The sequence below is a fragment of the Ornithorhynchus anatinus genome, chromosome 6 (assembly GCF_004115215.2).
Source record: "Ornithorhynchus anatinus isolate Pmale09 chromosome 6, mOrnAna1.pri.v4, whole genome shotgun sequence".
NCBI lineage: Eukaryota > Metazoa > Chordata > Mammalia > Monotremata > Ornithorhynchidae > Ornithorhynchus > Ornithorhynchus anatinus.
This window is the reverse complement of record NC_041733.1, coordinates 17,247,089-17,270,631: the sequence shown is the minus strand read 5'-3', so window position 1 is coordinate 17,270,631 and position 23,543 is coordinate 17,247,089. Positions and strand designations below refer to the sequence as shown.

Below are 23,543 nucleotides of genomic sequence, written 5' to 3'. Positions count from 1 at the left end.
GCTCTCTAAATCTTTAGAAGAGAGGGAAGGAAAAGGAAACTGTCGGCAGTGGTCTCTAGGAGAAGGGCATAAGAGTGACAGATAGAGAGTATTTGCCGGGGTTTGGATCATGGGAGGATGATTCTGAGCGCGAGTTCCACGTTTCCTCGATCGCCCTTTGGGCATGGAGAGAATTCAGGGCCCTGTCTGGAAACATCAATGCGTGCAAGGAAAACGGGAATCGCATAGAAGGCTTATCGGGTAGATGTGAATCCGCGGGAGTGGGGGTGAAATGTCACCCTGTCTGTGTTTTCTAGTGATTCCCCCTTCCACCAAACACAGAGATTTCGGAGGACACGGGATGAGTCACATTTACTGCCAGGAGAACCAAGGTGAGAACAGAAAACAGGTTAGATCAGAGTAACAGCTGAAGAGGTATTCGTTATGTGGAAGACGCGAGACCATATTAACTGAGTGGCGTGGCCGAGTGGGAGGAAATAAGGAATGACATTACAGATGGCAAGATACGAGTTTGGAAACAAAGCATGTAAACACTTCCTTTTAAGTCTTATTCAGCCCCGTTTGCTGATTGTGGGTTTTTCCCTGAGATATGTGTACCATCAATTTCTGCATTCATTTCTGTATGTCCCTGGCAGACTGGAGAATCTATTCCATCCTAATCCTCCTCGACCTCTCAGGTGCCGTCGACATGGCGGACTACCCCAGTTATCCTGGAAACATTAACCAACCTTGGCTTCGCTGACACTGTCTTCTCCTGGTTCTCCTCCTCTTTGGCCACTCCTATTCAGGCTCTTTCGCAGGCTTCTCTCTGCCTCCCACCCCCTAAAACTGTGGGAGTCTGTCAGAGTTCCTTCTCGGTCCCCTTCTATTCTCCATCTGTACCCGCTCGCTTGGAGAACATATTTTCTCCCTTGTCTTCAACTATCATTGCTCTGAGGATGACTCCCAAATCCACATCTCCCGTCCTAACCTGTTTCCTTCTCTGCAATTTCTTAGTTCCTTCTGTTTTCACGACATCTCTAGGTGGTTGTCCCACTAACACCTCCAACTTACCAGGTGCACAACAGAACTCCTCATCTTCCCACCCAAACCCTCTCTTCCCTGTGACTTTCCCATCACTACAGACATCACTACCATCCTCCTTCACAAGTCTTGGCGTTATCCTCAATTCATTTCTCTCATTCAACCCACACAGAGCACTGTACTGAGCACTTACTATACTACAACTTCGCCCACATTCTGCCGTTGGCCTGGAACTCCCACCACCTTCATATCTGACAGGCGATCACTCTCACCCTCCTTCGAAGCCTTATTAAAATCACATCGCCTACAAGAAGCTCTTCCACATTAAGCCCTCATTTTTCCTGCTCCCTCTGTTCTGTGCATCACACTTGCTCTTGGAATTATACCCTTTCAGCACTTGATATTCACCCCTCTTTCAGCCTCAAATTTGCCCTTACTTTCGGCCCTGACCACCTTTATTTTTGGCCCAAGATCTGCCCTTGCTTTAGGCCTCAACTCCCTCCTCTCTCCTTCCCTCCTCCTGAGTCAATACGGCTCCCATTTTCCCCTGAATCAACATTCTTTCAGCCTTGTTTTTTCCCAGCATCATCGGGTTGTCAAATTGCCTCAAAATGGCCCTGCAATTTTGGCCCCCAACCTCTCCATTGTCACTTCATAGTAACCATTGAGTCCCCCAAATGTGCCAAGGACCTAGAAGAATTTAACACAAGTCTTGGCAAATTGTTCACCTTTCCCCAGGATCGGCACTGGCCACCACAAGGTCCACTTCCTATTATGTGGGGTATTGATCTCCTGCCCCCTCCATCCCCTCTCTCCTCCCCTTTTCTCAGAAAAATGACCCCAGGGAGTCTAGTCAATAGCTCGTTTCGGCCTGGGAACATGTCTACCAACCCTGAGAAGAAGTGTGGCCTAGTGGATAAAGCATGGGCCTGGGAGTCAGAAGGACCTGAGTTCTAGTGCCGGCTCTGCCGCTTGTCTGCTGCGTGACCTTGGGAAGTCATTTAACTTCTCTGTGCCTCAGTTACCTCATCTGTAAAACAGGGGTTAAGACTGTGAGCCCCATGTGGAACAGGGACTGTGTCCAGCCTGATTACCATCTACCCCAGCGCTTAGAAAAGTGTCTGGCACATAGTAAGCACATAAAAAATACTCGGTTAGATTTAACTCTCCCAAACGCTTCGTACAATACTCTGTACACAGCAAGTGTTCAATAAATACGATTGATAACGAAGGAGAATTTCCTGTTCCCTCAAGAAGCATGACTCATATCCTTCTCCAAAACACCTAGATTCCTTTATATTCACTCCCAGTGGGTAAAAACCCCATCTGTATTTGTGGGCTTTCAATCCCCTCTGCTATTTCTCTGCCCCAAGCCCTGCCGGGATAGTAGCTTCACTGTCTCGCCCTGTAGCGTGCACTTATTTTAAAGAGCTATTCACCAACACCCATTCGCATTTCTAAGTCGCAAAGGACCTGACGCCTTTAATTCTTTCGGGAATCTTTTCTCTTATGAAATTTGGGCAACACAGTTAGTAGCTTGGCTGTAGTGCCACCACAACCTGTGTCAGCCCCAGAGGCTTAGAGCGGGAGAATTACAGCGTAGAATGGGCCGGTGGATGAAGAGGCTGAGATGAAGAGGAGAACCGTGGGAGCCCCAGAAACTCTACCAGAGACGTTGATGGGCACGATGTTGGCTTGGGTGGAACAGGACTGATGCCACCTCTTCTCCTCCAGGATGGGCAGGGGGAAGGGTCTCCCCCAGGCAATCTGCTTGTCTGGCGTAGTAGGTAGGCTCAAGGAGGACTCGGGGGGCCGCACGCCCTGCGTGGTGGTCTCGCTTTCATTCACCCGTCGCGTTGTCGGCTGTTGAGAGAAGGTCACACAGAAATGGGTTGAAGGAAAAGGCTTAGTGGACGGAACAGGGAAGGTCCTGGTTTCTAGTCCCGGCTCTGCCGCCTGTCTGCTGTGTGACCTTGGGCAGGTCGCTTCACCTCTCTGTGCCTCGGTTTTCTCATCTGTAAAATGGGGATTGAGACTGTGAGCCCCACGTGGGACAGGGACTTGTCTAATCCTATTTGCTTGTATCCACCCCAGCGCTTAGAACGGTGCCTGGCACATAGTAAGCTCTTTAACAAATACCATAATTAACTGTTATTATTAACACGAGCCTGGGAATCAGAAGGTCATGTGTTCTAATCGCAGCTCCACCACTTGCCTGCTGTGTGACCTCGGGCAAGTCGCTTCACTTCTCCATGCCTCAGTTCCCTACTCTGTGAAATGGGGACTGAGACTGTGAGCCCCATGTGGGACAGAGACTGTGTCGAACCCAGAGCTTAGAACAGCGCCTGGCACATAATAAGAGCTTAATGAATACCACGATTATCATTATTATTACTATTACAGTACCTGGCACATAGTAAGTGCTTAAAAAATCACAATTATTATCGAATTAATAATAATGATGATGAACAGATTGATTGCTTTGGGGGGTTCAGTCAAAAGACTGGGAGAGTCGTTTAGGAGATCAGTAAAATATCTGGATGAGACAAGCCAGAGAGGTTCCCTAGAAATCTGGGCTATCGGTGCCTTTGGTTTCCATAATGCAATGGACCTGGGTGTTTGGGCAGAGAATACTTCTGCCAACTCTGTTGAATTGCATTGTACTCTCCCAGGTGCTTAGTACAGTGCTCTGGACAGAATACGCTCTCAATAAATACCGTCGATTGATTCCCTTGGGATCTCTCTGCTTGTAATTCTGGTCTTCTCCTGGCTTCAGAACCCTGCTCAGTCTCCCAGGGCTCCATGGGGCTCACAGTCTTAATCCCCATTTTGCAGACGCGGTGAGTGAAGAACACGGAAGTGAAGTGACTTGCTCTTTGTTCCTCCTAAGACAACCTTCGAGCTGTATTTCACTCTCACCTCCGTTCTCTAGCTCGCACTGTTCCTGCAGCCAGGAACTTCTCTGAAGATGGCGGAAAACAATCCAACAGACCACAGCCGGCCTCCTTTTTCATTTTTTTGTGGTACTGTTAAGCACTTCCTTTGTGCCAGGCACTGTACTAAGCCCTGGGGTAGATATAAGCTAATCAGGTTGGACACAGTCTATGCCCCATGTGGGGCTCACAGTCTTAGTCCCCATTTTACACATGAGGCTACTGAGGCACAGACTTGCCAAAGGACTTGCCCTTGGTCCCAGCTCGGCCACTTGTCAGCTGTGTGACTTTGGGCAAGTCACTTCACTTCTCGGTGCCTCAGTTACCTCATCTGTAAAATGGGGATTAAGACTGTGAGCCCCACGTGGGACAACCTGATTCCCTTGTGTCTACTCCAGCGCTTAGAACAGTGCTCGGCACATAGTAAGCGCTTAACAAATACCAACATTATTATTATTAAGGTCACACAGCAGACAAGTGGAGGAGTGGGGATTAGAATTCAGGTTCTCCTGACTCCCAGGCCCGCGCTCTTTCCACCATAGGCCACGCTGCTTCTCAACTTCTCAGGGTGAAGGACAGCTGCTACGGAACAGGGGGCTGTAAATGTAAAAGCGGGGAGAAACCGCTCCTTTCTTCTGAAAACCCAGCTTCTCGGTCGCTTCCAAGGGCAATTAAATTGTCCGGTCTAAGAGAATAGACAGCATTCTTACAATCTGCTATAAATTAGTTGCCAAAGACAGAAAAAAATCTAGGGGCTTTGAAATCTGGCCTTTCCACTGGAGAAAAGGAGACACTCACCATAAATACAAATTCGAGGCGCTTGGCTGACTGAGGCTTTGGGGTGGGCGTGGGCTCAGGAGGTGTGTCTGGTTGCTGGTGAGCAGAATAGCGGAATGTCTGTCCTGTAATTCTGACTTCTGAGTACTGCTCCTCATATTCTTCTGAAAAATAAAGCCGCCAAAATTTTTGAGGCCGCGTCAGGCTGATCCTCACGCCCATCCCTGGGTGCACCCTATCAACATTGTTCGAGAACCAGGAAAGTTGAGTGTGTGCTGAGCCGGCTCGGCATAAACGCCGAAGTCACCCTGGGCATCTGGGCCGGGCCCGTGCCAAGTCTGCAGGAGCGGGCTAGGCCTCCCTTCCCACTATTCCAATCTGTCAGTCAGTCCATCGTACTTATCGGGCGCTTACTGTGTGCACAGCACTGTACTAAGCACAGTCTGCATGGGGGGAGTGGGGAGAAGGGAGATCTTAGCGATTGCCTCAAGAGAGAGTTCTCTCCCCGAGGGAGCTGCAGCAGCAAGGCTGATCAGCTGTTGTGGGGGAATGAAGAGAGAGACCAGGCATCATTGATTGCCGCACGAGAGTTATTATTACGATAACTTACTCCAGCAGGTCCGTGTCAGGTGGAGAACCCGCTAAAGAGTCCACTCAAACTCTGAGCTTCACCTAAGAGAAAGGTGAAGCCATGTGCCATGACTTCGGAACCTGTCGGCCATGAATGAACTACGCAGACAGAACACTGGTGACTTTCTTGATTTCAGGACACCGGTCGCTTTCTCGATTTCGAGGACATGAAAAGGGAGGATGGGCAAATGGAGGGGAAATTAGGCTTCAGGAAAATAACACGACCTGCAGTATCCACTCTCACTAAACCATGCCAAAATTTCTCAATTTCTACACGGCCTCTCCTTGGTCAAAAGTACTCTGCCGTTGCCCTCTCACAGACCCTCCACCGCCAAACGGAGAGGGAAGGAGCCCGGTGCCTTGGATCTGGGGAGGAGCTGGTTTCGGAGGCAGGTACGGAGATCGGGCTTCTTTCCGTCATTCAATCAGGGCTTCATCCCAGGCCTTGCCGGTATTCCTGTCTCTAGAACGCGTAAGGCCTGACCGTCTGCATTCTTCGGAGATATCGGGCTGGAAGGTCAAAGCTGAATTCTGTGTTTTGAACGCTCGCCTCCTCTCACTTACCCTTGATGCTCTGTTTCGGCCTTCAGAAGCTGCTACTCTCGCATGCGTACTCCCGGTCCCGGACCCCCACTTCTACACCCCCTCCCCGTCCCCCTTCATCGCCGACCAGCTCCTCACCCCTGTCCCCTCAGCCTTGTCATACCTTGCAGCAAGCTCTGGAGATTAAGCTGAGCCTCCTGATGCAGCTCCTCCATGCAGGGTGGCCTGCCCGCCGTGAGGAACACGTTCATTGGTTGTTGCCATGACGACTTCGAGTGGGCCGCTTTCTTGCTCTCCACATCCAAGTTAGAGGCGGCTAGGAAAGAAGAGAATGAAGTTTGACTGGAGATCCTGAATGAAGTCCAGAAGGAGGCCTGACGGCAAGCTGAGGAAAATCTGTGGGACGGACGTTTGGTCTGGCGAAACTTCCAGCAGGAGGAACTGTGGTCAACGTTCTCCAGAGGGGTGTCATATTATTAATTAATCGCATTTATCGAGAGCTTACTACGTGCAAAGCACTGTACTAAGATCTTGGAAGAGTACGATACCACATCGAACGTTCATTCATTCATTCGATCGCGTTTATTGACCGCTTACCGCGGGCAGAGCACTGTACTAAGCGCTTGAAAAGTACACTACAGCAATGAAGAGAGACAATCCCTGCCCACAACGGGCTCACGGTCTTCTGCCCACGAAATGGAGAACGTGGACTCCATTTCTCCGGAAAAATCTTTAACAATAGAACAGAGCCTCTCAAATGAGCTCACGGTCTAGAGACTTACTCTTTCTGAAGAACTGTGGTCAGTTGGAGATAATACTTCTACTAATAATGACGATATCTGTCAAGGGCTTACTTTATTCCGGGCACCGTACTAAGCGCTGACCAAGAGGCCGAAGACGCTGTCACCAAACTGTTATGGGCCAGTTAGTTTAGGAGCCAGCTAGTCATCAATACCTCACTAAGAAGCCTAGGAAGGCTTCACCTTCCTAATACGGAATTTCCAGATCAGTCGCTCGCAACACCAAAGGTAAAGTGCCATTTCAGTCTTCCCGCTAATTCTCGACTTTAGCTGCCGACTCTCAGCTTTGCTACTGGGTTAGGTGGAAAGGGTTTAAAAAAAACCCTTTCCGAGACTTGCCTCCTGGATCAAGTCGGGCTAACCGGAAGAGATTGACTTCTTATTGTTAGGAATCTAATAGTAGAGAAGCAGCTTGGCTCAGTGGGAAAAGCCTGGGCTCGGGAGTCAGAGGTCATGGTTCGAATCCAGGCTCTGCCTCTTGTCAGCTGTGTGACTGTGCGCAAGTCACTTAACTTCTCTGGGCCTCAGTTACCTCATCTGAAAATGCGGATTAATTGTGAGCCTCACGTGGGGCAACCTGATTCCCCTGTATCTATCCCAGCGCTTAGAACAGTGCTCTGCACATAGTAAGCGCTTAACAAATACCAACATTATTAATAGTACAATTATAAATATACTGATGTTGTATTAAGTGCTTATAATCAAAGAGCTAACCACGAGGGTAGATTCAAGATAATCCATCCATCAGTCAACCAATCAGCGGTATTTACTGAGTACTTACTGTGTGCAGAGCACTGTACTAAGTATTTGGTAGGCGTTTTTCCTGCCCATAGCAAGCTTCCGGTCTAGAGGGAGACAGATTCTCTGTCCTACATGAGGTTCACGGGGTATAAGGGAGGGAGAACAAGTGGCAAATCTAACTTCTCTGTGCCTCAGTTTCCTCATCTGTAAAGTGGGGATTAGGACTGTGAGCCACATGTGGGACATTGACTTTGTCCAATCTATTATCTAGTATCTACCCCAGAACTTAGTACAGTGACAGGCACATAGTGAGCATTTGAAAAAAACACCGTTAAATAAAAAGCATGCGTTTTTGGTTTCCATTCAGCTCTCTGAATGCGCCTCCCAACCTCTTTTCTCCCAGAAGGATATATTTAATTTGGATCTTACATTTCTTTCAACATTTAGCATCTCCTCTGGGCATCCCCGGAAAGGAATTACGGGGAACGAATAAAACAAGGTCACTGCCCTTAAGAAGTTTACATTCTATAAGGAGCTCAGGAAATAAAAATGTTTGTACCAGAAGGTATAAGAGCGGGGATAATAATAATAATGGCATATGCTAAGCGCTTACTACGTGCCGAGTACTGTACTAAGCACTGGGGTGGATTCAAGCAAATCGGGTTGGATTCAAGCAAAGCGGGTTGGACACAGTCCCTGTCTCAGATGGGGCTCACAGTCTCAATCCCCGTCTTACAGATGAGGTAACCGAGGCCCAGAGAAGCGAAGTGACGTGCCCAGGGTCACGCTGCAGACAAGTGGCGGAGCCGGAATTAGAACCCAGGTCCTTCCGACTCCCAGGCCCGGGCTCTATCCATTAGGCCACGCTGCTTCTCGACGGTGATCTCAGATCCAGGGTACCCTGGAATGGGCGGGCGTGGATTCCATTTCTCAGGAAAAATCTTTAACGATAGAACAGATCCTCACCTGTCGGGAAGGATGTAGGTGTCATCCTGAGTGAAGGGGAGTGGGAGGGCTGTGGAGGTTCCCGCCTGTCTTAGGGGCCTAAAATAGGCCGAACTGTGCTGTGTTCGAGCTGCTGTAGTGGGTGAATAAGGGGAGAGGGCATTTCAGCTTGTACCCACTAGATGATGCTAATGAACAGCACACCAGAGCCGCTAGTCAATTCAATTTCAATTTAATTGTATTTCTTGAGCATTTAATGTCACTCCACTATTCACATTTCCACCACTCCCCAGTACCGTGAAAACCCCCGGGATCAGGGTGGCCAGCGAGGGCCCTTCGAAAAACCAGGCCCCACGCCGCATGACGGAGTGGATAGAGTACGGGCCTGGGGGTCAGAGAGTCATGGGTTCTAATCCAGGCTCCGCCACTTGTCTGCTGTGTGACCTTGGGCAGGCCAGTTCGCTGCTCTGTGACTCAGTCACCTCATCTGTAGAAAATGGGGATCAAGGGTGTGAGCCTCACGTGGGACTGTATCCTACCCATTCATTCATTCATTCATTCAATAGTATTTATTGAGCGCTTACTATGTGCAGAGCACTGTACTAAGCGCTTGGGATGAACAAGTCGGCAACAGATAGAGACGGTCCCTGCCGTTTGACGGGCGCACGGTCTAATAGGGGGAGACGGACGTGTATCTACTCCAGCGTTTAGAACGGTGCTTGACATAAAGTAAGAGCTTACCAAGTACCATAATTATTATCAAAGTTCTTATGACACCAGAAGCAGAGAGACTAACACGTTCAGTCAGTCATTCAGTTAGTTGTATCGATCGAGCACTCACCGTGTGCAGAGCACTGTGCTAAGCATTTGGGAGAGTACAATATAACAATTTAACAGACACATTACCGGTCCCCAATGAGCTTACAGTCTTGGGGGGAGGAGAAAGGCATATAAATAAATAAAATTACAGATATGTTACAGATACGTTAGATAATGGTGCGGGGCTGGGAGGGGGCATGAATAAAGGGAGCCAGTCAGGGTGATGCAGAAGGGAGGGGGAGAAGAGGAAAGGAGGGCTAAGTCAGGGAAGGCCTCTTGGAGGAGATTTGCCTTCAATCAGTAGTATTTATTGAGAGTTTACAATGTGCCGAGCACTGTACTAAGTGTTGGTGAGAGCACAATATAACAGAATTAGCAGTCACATTCCCCCGCCCCTCACGAGCTTAACGTCTAGAGGATTCTAATCTAATCCCGCTCTGGGTTCTAATTCCGCTCTGCCACTTGTCTACTAGGTGACCTTGGGCAAGGCACTTAACTTCTCTGTGCCTCAGTTCCCTCATCTGTAAAAGGGGGATTAAAGTGCAAGCCCCGTGAGGGACCTGGGCGGTAGACAACCCGATTAGCTTGCATCTAGCCCAGCGTTTAGTACAGTGCCTGGCACATAGTAAGAGCTTAACAAATACCATTAAAAAAAAAGTGGGTGTAAACTCCTCTGACCACATTACACTATTTCTGATCTTATCCTCTTGCCACCAACTCTCTGCACCTCAATCAGTGGCATTTATTGAGCACTTATTTTGTGTACAGCACATACAGAGCACATAGCAGAATTAGCAGACGCGTTCTCTGCCCTTAACGACCTCCGAATCAACTCGATGATAGTCACACGCTCTCTATTTTCCCATCCTTATTTGGACGTAAAGTTGACTCGATCTAGAAACAGCAACCCCTCCCGGGCCAAGAATCAGTGGAACGAACGTTCAGTGATGTGCCCTGGGCTTTTACCAGCCTATCTGCTGATGACTTATGACAGTTGAAAGCCTGGCTGAAGTCAAGATATTCATCTTTCATTTCCCCATCTCTCTGACTGGTAAGAAGATTATATTAATCTAACAGAGCTGCTTTTTACAGAGTTAAGCAGGGTAATACCCTGTTTTCTTCCAAGGGATTACAAATTCATCTTTTGGATGACCTGGTTCCACTAAACCAGACGGATCTTCACTTCATCAGATGGTCCCTTTCTCCTTTTTAAGATCCTAGCACATCACTTGATCTCACAGAGGCTGCCGGAAAAAACCCCATTCTCCTCAAGAGCTATAAATGATATCCAGTGACCTTGCAAAGATGTTAGCCAATTCCTCAAATTCCTCAGCTGCACTTATTAGGGCTTTTAGAACGGAATATACCCAGTGGTTTGCGTGGGGCCCAGAGATAGAGCACGGGCCTGGGGTCAGAAGGACCTGAGTTCTAGTCTTGGCTCAGCCACTTGTCTGCACCGTGACCTTGGGCAAGTCATTTCACTTCTCCATGCCTCAGTTACCTCATCTGTAAAATGGGTATTTAGGATTGTGAGCCCCGTGTGAGACAGGGACTGTGTCCAACTGATTACCTTGTATCTACACTCATTTGTTAAATGGGGATTAAGACGGAGAGCCCCATGGGGGACAGGGACTGTGACCAACTAGATTTGCTTGTATCCACCCCAGCATTCAGTACAGTGCCTGGCACATAGTGAGTGCTTAACAAATATCACAATTATTATCACCCCAGTGCTTAGAACAGTGCCTGGCACATAGTAAGGAGCTTAACAAATACTCTAAAAAAATAGGTTTTCCCCAGAGATTTCTCTATTTCCTTTTCTGTCCTCCCATCCCATGCTTTATTTGCTCACCCTGTGGGAGGACTATTGAGGTAAAAAGGGAAAAAAAGGTATAAAAAGTTCTCTGCCTCGGGTGAAATTAATGATCAGCTCTTCCTCCCTGTCTAGTAAAGCGACTACCTTGTTTCCTTCGTTCTCCCCTGTGACCCTACAACCAGATTTCCGCTGCAGCTTTGCTTTCCACACCTCCCTGCTGCTTGCCTTTACCCACCCCTACCGGTTTTCCTAGACATAACTTGTCTCTGTATTATTTTCCGGCTTATTTTTTTCCCCCTTTTTGTTCCTTTGTTAAATCTTTGTCTCACAAGTAAAAAAAGAAATACTGAAAAGGTTTCCTTGTTTATTTTATCCTCTCTTCCCTTGTTTCCCAGAGAGGGCTATTGCCCCCCCTCCGAGGCTGCTTGGGAACTTCCTCTTTCTCTCTCTCTGTTTTCCTGAGTTGGAATCCCAATGGGAAAAGGGAGGCTGGGGCTGGCTGGAGGCTTGTGGAAGTGCGGACTAGCTTTGTTCATCCCAGACTTGCTGTTTTCTGTTACTAACGGAAAGTCAAAGCTGGAGGGCAAAGAGGATCTTCGTCAACCAGAAACCAGAAGCTTAGTGTCTAGAGCACGGGCCTGGGAGTCAGAGGATCTGGGTTCTAAACCCAGATTTGCCACAGGTCTGCTGTGTGACCTTGGGCAAGTGACATCACTTCTCTGTGAGTCAGTTACCTTATGGGTAAAAGAGGGAAAAAATCCTACTCCCTCCTACTTGGACTGTGAGCCCTATGTGGGACAGGGACTCTGATTATTCTGTATAATGTTTGTCTTCCCCTCTAGACTGTAAACCTATCGTGGGCAGGGAACATGCCTGCCAACTCTTTTGTACTGTACTCTCCCATGAGTTTAGTATAGTGCTCTGCACAGAGTAAGTGCTCAAAAAATACCATTGATGATGATGATGATGTACCTCAGCACAACAACATAGTGAATGCTTGACAAGAACCATTAAAACAGCGACAACAACAACAAAAAAAACCAGATCATGAGATGGGAACACAGATAAGTACTTAGCTGATGTGGGAAAGAGGCTTGGGACCCAATTAGCCTTCTCATGACGCTCAGGGACTGAAGAAAATCCGCTAGGGCAAGTGAAAGAAAAAGCACGGTCTAATGGAAAGAACCCGGGATGCACCTGGGGGGGGTTCCAGTCCTCTACCAGTCTCGACTACAGGAGGGAGAGTCAAGCACAGGCCTACCCATTCTATTCCTAGTTTAGGTGGTGGCTAGCGAGTGGCAGGCAATCTGCTACAAGTCAAAACTCCCCTGTGCTGGGCAGCAGCGGCACGGGAGAGAGTCGAGGGTGGAGGCTCCAGTTTACTGGGCAGAAGGAGGCCGTGGTAAACCACTTCCAGATTTTTACCAAGAAAACTCTGTGGATCCATGACCAGAACGATTGCAGATGGAGGTGGGGTTTCTGGGAGAGATCTGTCCATGGAGTCGCCGAGGATGGAGAAGACTCGACGGCAGGCGGCAAGACAGTGGAAAGAACACAGGCCTGGGAGTCAGAGGACCTGGGCTCTAATCCCAACTCTGCCACTTTGCTCTGTGACCTCGGGTGAATCTCTTGGTGTCTCTGGGCTGCAGTGTTCCCATCAGTAAAATGGTGTCTGTTATATTGTTATATTGTACTTTCCAAAAGTGCTTAATACAGTGCTCTGCGTACAGTAAGTGCTTAATAAATAGTTGACTGACCGATGATTATGAGCCTCCCCTCACCTCCAAAGGCGCAGTGTCTAATTTCCACCTGTGTATTTTCTCCCAGCACTTACTACAGTGCTCTGCACCCAATAAGCACATAAGAAATGCGTGTCTACCAACGCTGTTGTACTGTACTCACCCAAGCACTCAATAATTACCACGGATTGATTCACTGATTGATTACTATTAATACCTGTTATTATTATTATTATTATTATTATTAGGGTATTTGTTAAGCACTTACTATGTGCCAAGCACTGCTCTAAGCGTGTGTTCTCTCTCCTACTTGAACTGTAAACACTATGTGGGCCAGGGATTGTGTTTGACTTGATTATCTTGGATTTACCCCAGTTCTTAGTACAGTGCTTGGCACCCAGTGAGGGCTTAATGTATCCCACTGTTGCTACTATTATTATTATTATTATAATCATGGTAACTAAGTAAAAATAATGTAATAATAGTAATAATAATGCTTTTATGGACAGGGAACATATTAACCAACTCTGCTACATTGTAATAATAATAATAATACTAATGATGGTATTTGTTAAGCGCTTACTATGTGCCAGACGCTTGTACTCCCCCAAGCGCTTAGTACAGTGTTCTGCACACAGGACGCTTGCAATAAATACGATCGATTGATTTAAGGATGAAGACTGCCTCTGATTCTTACAGAGCCCATTTCCTTCGCACCGGGCTCCCTCACTCCCCTGGCTTTTCTCCTTCTGAGATGGCCATCTGGCAAATGGCTCTCATTGCTGTGAAGAAGGCGGGGTGAAAACCAGGGTGGGGTAGGAGGAAGAGGAGAAATTGAGGAAGGATATAAATAGTAGCATGAATGGTTAATTGCACAGCCATTTAGGGTAATAGGGTGGCCGGGGAAGGCTGGCTTTCGCAAGGAAGAAAGGAAGTGAGGAAGAAAGGCTATCGGTGCCACCCCACACCTGCTGCTTCTCTGACTCTCCGGTCTGAAAAGTGGTTCGCACACAGGGCCGGATGAAATACGAGTCTGTGGCATTCTGGACCAGGTTAAAAAAAAACCAACATCACAACCCTAAAACCACCATAGCTCATCGGGAAAGAGATGTCCAGCCGAATTCTCAAGACCAACAGAGAACTGGCAAGGATCAGCTGCTGTTTGAACTAACCAGGATGTGATTAATAATGATAATGGCATTTGTTAAGCACTTAGTCTGTGACAGGCATTATGGATACAAGCAGATCAGGTTGGACACAGTCCCTGTCCCATGAGGGGCTCACAGTCCCAATCGCCATTTGAAAAATGAGATAACTGAGTCCCGGAGAAGTGAAGTGACTTGTCCAACGTCACTCAGCAGACAAGTGGCAGAGCCAGGCAGGGCTAGGACCCAGGACCTTCAGACTCCCAGGCCTGTGCGCTATCCACTGAGCCTTGGTGTGAAAGCTGCGAACAGATTGCTGAAAACAGATGAGGTGAAAAGTCCTCCCATTAACACGCATCAATTAAAGACCCGTCACCAAAATGAGCTGAAAAATAAAACGAGCTGAAAATGCTAAACCAAGGCAGTCTCCTTCCATCTTAGAATTTAAAAAGCCTATTTAGTTTTGCATTTTGGTTACTGGAAGCTACTTAATAATAATAATAATAATGTTGGTATTTGTTAAGCGCTTACTATGTGCAGAGCACTGTTCTAAGCGCTGGGGTAGACACAGGGGAATAAGGTTGTCCCACGTGAGGCTCACAGTCTTAATCCCCATTTTACAGATGAGGGAACTGAGGCACGGAGAAGTTAAGTGACTTACCCACAGTCACACAGCTGACAAGTGGCAGAGCTGGGATTTGAACTCATGAGCCCTGATTCCAAAGCCCGTGCTCTTTCCACTGCGCCACGCTACTTCTTACTGTTTGGTGCTGTAGGTAAAGACCCCCATCTCTGGCCCCATGTTACTTAACAAGAGTAATAACGTTGATAGCGCTTACTAATTGCTCTCTGTATGCCCAGAACTCTGCTATGCATTGGGATAGTTACAAGATAATAAAATTGGACACACCCAGTGTTCACAGTCTAAGAGGGAGGGAGAGCTAAAGGTTTATCCCCAATTTACCGATGAGAAAATGGATCCCAAAGAGGGTAAATTTGTTTGCTTGCTTTTCGATGGCATTTGTTAATGGCTTACTATGTGCCAGGCACGGTACAGTTAGACACTAGCTAATCAGGATGGATACAGTCCATGTCCCATATAAGGCTCTCAGGCTTAACCCCCATTTTACAGATGAGGTAACTGAGGAACAGAGAAGTGACTTGCTCAGGGTCATACAGCAGATAAGCATCAGAGTCAGGATTAGAACCCAGGTCCTTCTGAGTCCCAGGCCCAGGCTCAAGTGACTTACCCAAGGCCAGGAAACACTGATTTGCCTACCCAGTTTATTTGTTTTACAAAGTTGGCTTGTTTTCCCGGTTGTAAGTTGTATAGTAAGACTTACTTCATTCTTCTTGGTTGCTAAGTTTCACTGTATCTTGTAGCTACACGAGTTTGAAAGGTTTAACTCATTGTTTTCAATTATCCTGGATGGAAGGTGAATATTCCTTTAAATTTTTCCCCGCTGTTCTCAGTTGGCAGATCTCGGTGTTTGTAAGTCAATGCTCTAAATTTCTGCTGAATCTTTGGAGTCTCCAACTTCTCCCAAAAAATGGAACATAACAACCTACCCACCCACCCCACAGTTCCGGACCAACATACGGGCAGCTGAACACATCTGTGCTGCTCTGCTTATATCCTTCTGACGAACGCAAGCTCTAGCTGATAAAAAGACTGGCACGAACGATTTAGTAGGCTTAAATCTGGAGAATGAGAGCAAGGCCAAACTGCGGAAGAGGCAAGCTACAGCGTAGCCCAGTAGCTGGGCTTGGGAGTCGAAAAGGACCCGACTCTAATCCAGGCTCCTCCACTTGTCTGCTGTGTGACCTTGGGGAAGTCATTTCTCTGTTGAGGGCCTCTGTTCCCTCATCTACAAAATGGGGATTTAATACCTGGTCTCCCTCCTACTTAACTGCAAGCCCCAGTGGGATCCGATGACCTTGTATCTACCCCGGAGTTGAGTACAGTGTTGGGCACAAGTAAGCGTTTAACAAATGCCATTATTATTACTATCATTATTATTCTTATTACCCCAAAAGGGGCTCATGTGTTTTCTTCTGGTTCCTGTTAGAGAAGGCAGGGCAAGGGAGCACATCGTTTCCAATTTACAGGTGAGACAATTGAAGGCCAAAGGACTCAAAAGACTTGCCCAAAGTCTGGGGCTTCCATTGTGGACAGGAGGATAGCAGAGACATTAATAATAATAATGTTGGTATTTGTTAAGCACATACTATGTGCAGAGCACTGTTCTAAGTGCTGGGGTAGATACAGGGTCATCAGATTGAGGCTGAGATTGAGACGTGAGGCTCACAGTCTTCATCCCCATTTTACAGATGAGGTAACTGAGGCCCAGAGAAGCGAAGTGACTTGCCCACGGTCACACAGCTGACAAGTGGCAGGGCAGGGATTCGAACCCATGACCTCTGACTCCCAAGCCCGGGCTCTTTCCACTGAGCTAATTATTATTATTCCTGTGATATTCATTAAGCGTTTACTATGTGCCAAGTACTGAGTTAAACTCAAATCGGATCAGACGCACAGTTCCTGGTCCACCCGGGGCTCACACTCAAAGGTGGAGGGAGAAGAGATGCTTAATTCTCCATTTAACAGATGAGTGAGCAGAGGCACAGGTAAATTGGGTGAACTGTCCAAGGTAATAATGATAATAATAACTGTGGTATTTGTTAAGAGCTTACCACGTGCCAGGAATTGTACTAAGCGATAGGGTGGGTACAGGCAAATTGGGTTGGACACAGTCCCTGTCCCACATAGGGCTCTCCGTCTTAATCCCCATTTTACAGATGAGATGACTGAGGCCCAGAGAAGTGAAATGACTTGCCCAAGGTCACACAGCAGACAAGTGGCAGAGCCGGGATTAGACTTGTTTTATTTTGCCGTCTCCTCCTTTCAGACTTGCGAGCCTGTTGTTGAGCAGGGATTGTCTCTGTTGTCGAACTGCACATGCCAAGCGCTTAGTACGGTCCTCTACACACAGTAAGCGCTCAATAAAAACGATTGAATAAATGAATGAACGAACCCACGTCCTTCCGATTCCCTGGTCTGTACTCTATCCAGTAGGCCACGCTATCTGGTGGTTTAGCCACTAGCCGACAGTCGGCGAGCGTCTTAGCCGGGATCAGAAGCCAAGTCTCCCGTCTTTCAGGCCCGTGCTCTTTCCGCTAAAGCCACAATCTACCGACGGAGCCCAGGATAGCGGTGACCTCCTTCTGCCGCCCACGGAACAGAAAATGGAGCAACTTTCTCTACCTCCCCACTTTGGCAAGAGGCAGCTGATGTTGAGAAAACTGCCCCCGCCAACCCTGGAGAGGAGAAGGGGGCGCGAGGCGGGTACTCTTGTCCCAGGATCATGACTGCTGAATAATAAGGACGGCATTTGTTAAGCGCTTACTATGTGCAAAGCACTGTTCTAAGCGCTTGGGGGGGGGGAAATACAAGGTGATCAGGTTGTCCCAAGTGGGGCTCACAGTCTTAATGCCCATTTTACAGATGAGGTAACTGAGGCACAGAGAAGTTAAGTGAATTGCCCTAAGTCACTCAGCTGACTAGTGGCAGAGCCGGGATTAGAACCCACGACCTCTGACTCCCAAGCCCGGGCTCTTTCCACTGAGCCACGCTGCCCTTATGTACAGTCTTATGGTTCCGGGAGGTAGTAGGAAAAGCCATTGGAGAAGTCTGTCCAACTTTCATCGGCGAGGAGGAAGTAGGGGAATTTATCTTATCTGTATATTGCTAGGTCCCACTAATGAAGGCACGCTCCCTTCACTCACGACCCAGAGCATTAAAGTTGTCAAAGTTGCGGTAGGGCGTGTGATCAGATGGAACTGCTTCATCGGGAAGGGGAACTATTACTCCACGCTATCTCTTTCAGCCGCGCAACTTCCTTGAGCTTTGAGCCTCTACAGTTACGAGCCTCTACAGTCATGTCCCAGTTTGCACTTATCCCCCAAAACACAGGGATCAAAAGATGGAAAAAATAGAAATTCAATCGGAGAAGCAGTGTGGCTTACCGGAAAGAGCCCGGGCTTGTGAGTCAGAGGAAGTGGGTTCTAATCCTGGCCCTGCCACTTGTCAGCTCTGTGACTTTGGGCAAGTCATTTCACTTCTCTGTGCCTCAGTTACCTCATCTGTAAAATGGGGACTAACATTATGAGCCCCACATGGGACAACCTGATTACCTTGTATCTACCCCAGCACTTAGAACAGTGTTTGGCACATAGTAAGCGCTTAACAAATACCATTATTATTATTATTATTAACATGATGTTTGTACGAGTTTAATGCTATGTGCCAAGACCTGTATTACGTACTGGGGTAGATAATAATGATGGTATTTGTTAAGTGCTTATGATGTGCCAAGCACCGTACTAAGCGCTGGGGTGGATACGGGCAAATCGAGTTGGACACGGTCCCTTCCCACGTGGGGCTCATGGTCTCAATCCCCCTTTTACAGGTAAAGTAACTGAGGCACAGAGAAGTGAAGTGACTTGCCCAAGGTCACACAGCAGACACGTAGCAGAGCCAGCATTCAAACCCATGACCTCCTGACTCCCAGGCCCGTGCTCTATCCACTTTGCCCTGCTGCTGCAAGATAATCGGGTTGGACTTGGGCCCGTCCCACAGCCTAAGAGGGTGGGAGAAAGAAGCATTGATTCCCCCTTTACAGATACAAAAACTGAGGCACAGAGAAGTGAAGTGACTTGCCCGAGGTCACACGGCAGGCAAATGGCGGAACCTGGATTAGAACCCAGGTCTCCTGACTCCCAGGACCGTGCTGTTCCCTCTAGACCATAAGTTTGTCACGGGCAAGGAATGTGTCGATTATATTGTTTCTCTCCTAAGCACTTAGTACAGTGCTCTGCACACAGTAGATTGTTGAATTCAGCTGCCTGAAGTTTGTGCAGGGCAGGGAGTTGGGATGACGCTCTGATTACGCACAATTACCGCTCAGAAGCATCCTTGTCTCTGCCTCCGGTCAGGCCTTCCTGTATCTGTACACCCTGTGGAATGTTATTAAGCTTCGATACGTAGGCCGAGCTCTCCCCGGGGGCTGGTAATGCCCAGAAACACAAAACAGAGACGTCTCTGCCTCTCTGGTTCCAGGGAGCACAAGCCAGACAATCGGCTCAAAGCACGTGCCACCATCAGGCTGAAAAAATCGAAGAAGAGTCGATTCCATTGACTCCTTCACGGCACTAAGGTCCACCTTAGCCCGGCCGACCAACAGAGAGGTAGGGAGCCCCAAATCGGGGGTGTGATCGAGGAGGAAAAGACAGTCACATTGACTCGGGCCAAACCTGAGCCTCCTTACTTGTGACAAATGCAGGGAACAGTCAAGCGATCAGTGGTATTTATTGAGGACCTACTCTGTGCAGAGCACTGTACTAATCCCTTGAGAGAATACCGTTCGATGGAGTTGGTAGACACGATCCCTGCCTTCGAGGCTCTGACCATCTAGCGCCTTCTGCCCCCTCGCCTTGCCACAACCCTGCTTGGGCCCTGTCCCGATCGGCTAGGGTAGGTTGGCAGCGGGAGAGGGTACGGTAATAGGGGATTAGAAAATCGAGAGATGCTCTCTGTCAATCACTGGATGGGATGCCCACCAAGTTCCCGGGGCCTGCTTTGGAGATGGACTGAAACTCCCGAATGCTGGCTTTGTTTGCCCATTCCTTGCTGATTCTGGAGGAATATAGGAGCAGAAAGTATATTTTTGAGAGGAAACTTAATTCCCAAAATATGCTTGTGTCAGCAGATGGGGTAAAGGAGACATTTTTCCATAGAAATGGCTTCCTGCCAGCTTGACAAGGGCACACATTCTCTGTGAGAAGAAGAAAAGCCTCCCAGAGGGCTGTCAGCAGGGATCAGCACTCACTACGGTGCTCGGGGCTAAAAAGTGCTTAACAAATACCATAATTTACTCCTTTAGACTGTAAACTCTCCCTCTAGACTGTAAACTCATTGTGGGCAGGGAACGTATCCGATTATTTTTATATCGTACTCTTCCAAACACTTAGTACAGCGTTTTGCACACAGTAAGCGCTCAAAAGATACGATTGAATAAATGAATGAATCTTTCCCAAACACCTAGCATAATGCCCTGCGCTTAGTAAGCGGTCGATAAATCAATCAATGTTATTTACTGAGCACTTACTATGTGCAAAGCACTGTACTTATTAAGAGCTTGGGAGAGTACAACACAACAGAATTAGCGGACACCTTTAGCCACTGCTAAAGGCCTAGAAAAGAGGTTGGGGCAGGGCAGGATTCTTTGGAAACTGCCTTGTTATGTTTCCTAACGACAACTCTTCCTTAGGCAGACCAACCCACTCGTGTAAGAGTAAGAGCCTGGGTCAAACAGAGGGCAGAAATCATGGAGTTGGAGTGGGAATAGAAGGTGAAGGATATTAGGGAATGCCATTTCCCTTACAAGTCTCCCCCAGAGATAGCACAAAGAAATCCAATCCATACGACACTAATCTAAGGTTTTAAAGTATCTACATTTATGCTGATTCTGATTTTTGACCAAAAAACCTCCACGAAAACCTCACACTCTAGTAAAACCACCCAAAACTTCTGAAAACACATAAAGTCCAGCTGACCGAGGCAGGAAAAGGGAGCCTCAAAGCCTTTGTGTGAGCTGGTTCAGTGGTACACAATGGCACAGCCTGTTGGACTGCAGTGCATTCAGTCGACTATTGTCTCCCTTTTGGCTCTGCACTTTGACCTCCACCCCTCGCTTTCCTGCTTTACCGTGAAATCCCAATCGGGGGCCTGCTTTGGAAACCATTCATCTAGGGAGACCCAAGCCTAATCGCTGCAGAGTTCTTCAGCGGACGAGCCTCTTCATTCTGGGCAGATCTGTGGTTCCCCAAACCTGAGACTACATGACGCCCCGAGATCCGGAGTTGGCTTAGCTTTCAGACGCGTTGCCCGTCCTCTGGAATTCGTCTTCCTTTCCCGTCCGCGGCTAGGGGGCTGCGGGGCAGCTGGAGAGTTACGCAGAGATCTGGTTGTAGCGTACCCATCCCAGTGCTTAGCCCACGGTATGCGCTGAACAGATACCACCATTATTAGCATTATAATTAGCAAGGGTAGGGAGCAGAGCAGGTGGCAAGACTGGCAGAACAATCCCTTGGCACTGCATAACATTTGGACACGCCTTGGGTGCCTAGCACCAATTATGTTGTCCATCCAGGGATGCAGATGGTTGCACTTCCCTTTTTCATTTGACTTAACTGATTTAGCCCCAGCTAATTTTGGAACCCTTCTTTAGCGAAATTCATTCCTTCATTCGATGGTAGTTATTGAGCGCTTACTGTGTGCGGAGCACTGTACTAAGCTCTTGGGAGAGTACAGTATGACGATAAGCAGATATATTCCCTGCCCGCAAGGAGCTTACAGTCTAGAGGGGGAGAAGGAAACTGATATCACAGTGCTCTCGGTAAAACATCTTGGAACCATTTGATTACTAAACACGGAAAGTCCTGTCAGAAGCCGGCATTCACCTGTCGGGGGTCTCCAGCTGGAGCTGGAGGAATTCATCTCTTAGAGAATCTGCTGAGGAGACAGACTTTCTGGACTGCGGTAGTAGGTGCCAGATGCCCGTGAACTGTTGAGGATTAACAGGCTGTTTAAATCACTCCCCATTTCCTGACAAGATCCAACCTGAGTCGGGGGGGATTCAAAAAGAAATCTTCCTGCCATTTGTTAAAAAAACAACCCAGACTTTTCAGATGAAATGCTTAACTGCTTCCCGAAGAGGAGGATGGAACAGATGACGTGGGTTTATATTCTTTATCAGATGTCAGGAGCCATCTAGATAGAGCACGGGCCGGGGAGTCAGAAAGACCTGCCTTCTAATCCCGGCTCTGCCATTTGACTGCTGATTGACCTCGGGCAAGTCACTTTGCTTCTCTGTGCGTCGGTTCCCTCGTCTGTAAAATGAGGATTAAAACGGAGAGCCCCATGCGGGACAGGGACTGGGTCCAACCTGACAACCTTGTATCTCCTGCAGTGCTTAGTACAGTGCCTGGCACATAGTAAGTGCTTAACAAACACCATTTTAAAAAAAATCATGTTCAAAATCCCTATCTGAAAATAGCTGAGAGATGTCAATTCTTCAAAATAATCGATCAGTAGCATCCTTGTACTCCCCAACACCAGGGCTCTTAAGTCCAGGACAGTGCTGCTGCCCATCCACCTAGCATCCTGGGAAGAACCCGCCATCTTGCCCCCTCCTACCTCACCTCGCTTCTCTCCTTCTACAACCCAGCCCACAAGCTTCACTCCTCTAGTGCTAACCTTTTCACTGCGCCTCCATCTCGCCTGTCTCGCCGCCGAGCCCTGGCCCACGTCCCGCCTCTGGCCCGGAACGCCCTCCCTCCTCAAATTGGAAAAATAATGACTCTTCCCTCCTGCCCTTCAAAGCCTTATTAAAGGCACATCTCCTCCAAGAGGCCTTCCCTGAATAAGCCCCACTTTTCCTCATCTGCCACTCACTTCTGCGTCACCCTGACTTGCTCCCTTTGCTTTTCCCTCCTCTTCCTGCCCCACGGCACTTATGTGTATAGCTGTAATTTTATTTATTTGTATTGATGTCTGTCTCCCCCACCCCACCAAACTGTGAGCTCATTGTGGACAATGAATGTCACAGTTTATTCTTGTATTGTACTTTCCCAAGTGCTTAGTACAGTGCTCTGCACAAAGTAATTGCTTAATAAATGCGATTGAATGAATGAAAGAAGGAATGAATCCCAACCGTTCAAACCCTGGGACAGCTGTGGCTGGCTCGAATAAAGATGGCCCTGACCGGAGTGGTGAAGACCGCTCCTGGCCAGGATATGCTGCTGCTTTTCTACTTCTTATAACAATAATAATAATAATAATAATGGCAACTTTTAAGTGCTTCCTATGTGCAAGGCACTGCTCTAAGCGTGAGGGTAGATACAAGTTAATCAGGTTGGACACAGTCCCTGTCCTACATGGGCTCATGTTATTCATTCATTCATTCAATCATATTTCTTGAGCAATTATTATGTGGTGCAGAGCACTTAATACCCATTTTACAGATGAGGGAACCGAGGCCCAGAGAACGGAAGTGACTTGGCCAAAGTCACACAGCGGACATGTGACGGAGCCGATATTAGAACTTTCTGACTTCCAGGCCCACGCTCTATATTTTAAGTCACGCTGCTTCTCCTTACCGTTACTGTAAAGTTATTACTTGACTGAATTTGCCCAGTTATTTCTTTCCCTTGGTGTCAGTCTTCATTTTCTTTTTTAATGGTATTTGTGTCAATCACTGTTCCAAGCGCTGGGGTAGATACAAAGGAATTAGGTTGGACACAATCCCCATCCTGCATGGGCCTCTTGTAGGTTATGTATTCCCAGCAGATCAAGGACGAGGGCTGATTTTTTTTTTTTTAATGGTACTTGTTAAGCACTTACTATGTGCCAGGCACTGTACTAAGCATGGGGGTAGTTAAAAGATAGTTAGGTTGGACACAGTCCTTGTCCCACTTGGGGCTCACTGTTTTCACCACCCTTTTACAGATGAGGTAACTGAGGCCCAGAGAAGTGAGTGACTTGCCCTAGGTCACACAGCAGACAAATGCCT

At 47.8% G+C, this 23,543-nt stretch overlaps 1 protein-coding gene across 5 annotated transcripts in view; it reads right to left on the bottom strand.

Moving 5' to 3' along the window:
* Nucleotides 1–23,543, bottom strand: part of NHSL2 (NHS like 2) — a 149,816-nt gene that overhangs the window by 13,898 nt on the left and 112,375 nt on the right. For all 5 annotated transcript variants that reach the window (XM_029067383.2, XM_029067379.2, XM_029067381.2 and 2 more), the window contains exons 2-4: nt 6,070–6,222; nt 4,755–4,897; nt 2,691–2,886 (exon numbers count right to left, since the gene is read on the bottom strand). In XM_029067383.2, coding sequence (XP_028923216.1) covers nt 2,691–2,886; nt 4,755–4,897; nt 6,070–6,157 — 427 coding nt within the window. In that variant the 5' untranslated portion in view covers nt 6,158–6,222. The remainder of the gene's footprint in view (nt 1–2,690; nt 2,887–4,754; nt 4,898–6,069; nt 6,223–23,543) is intronic.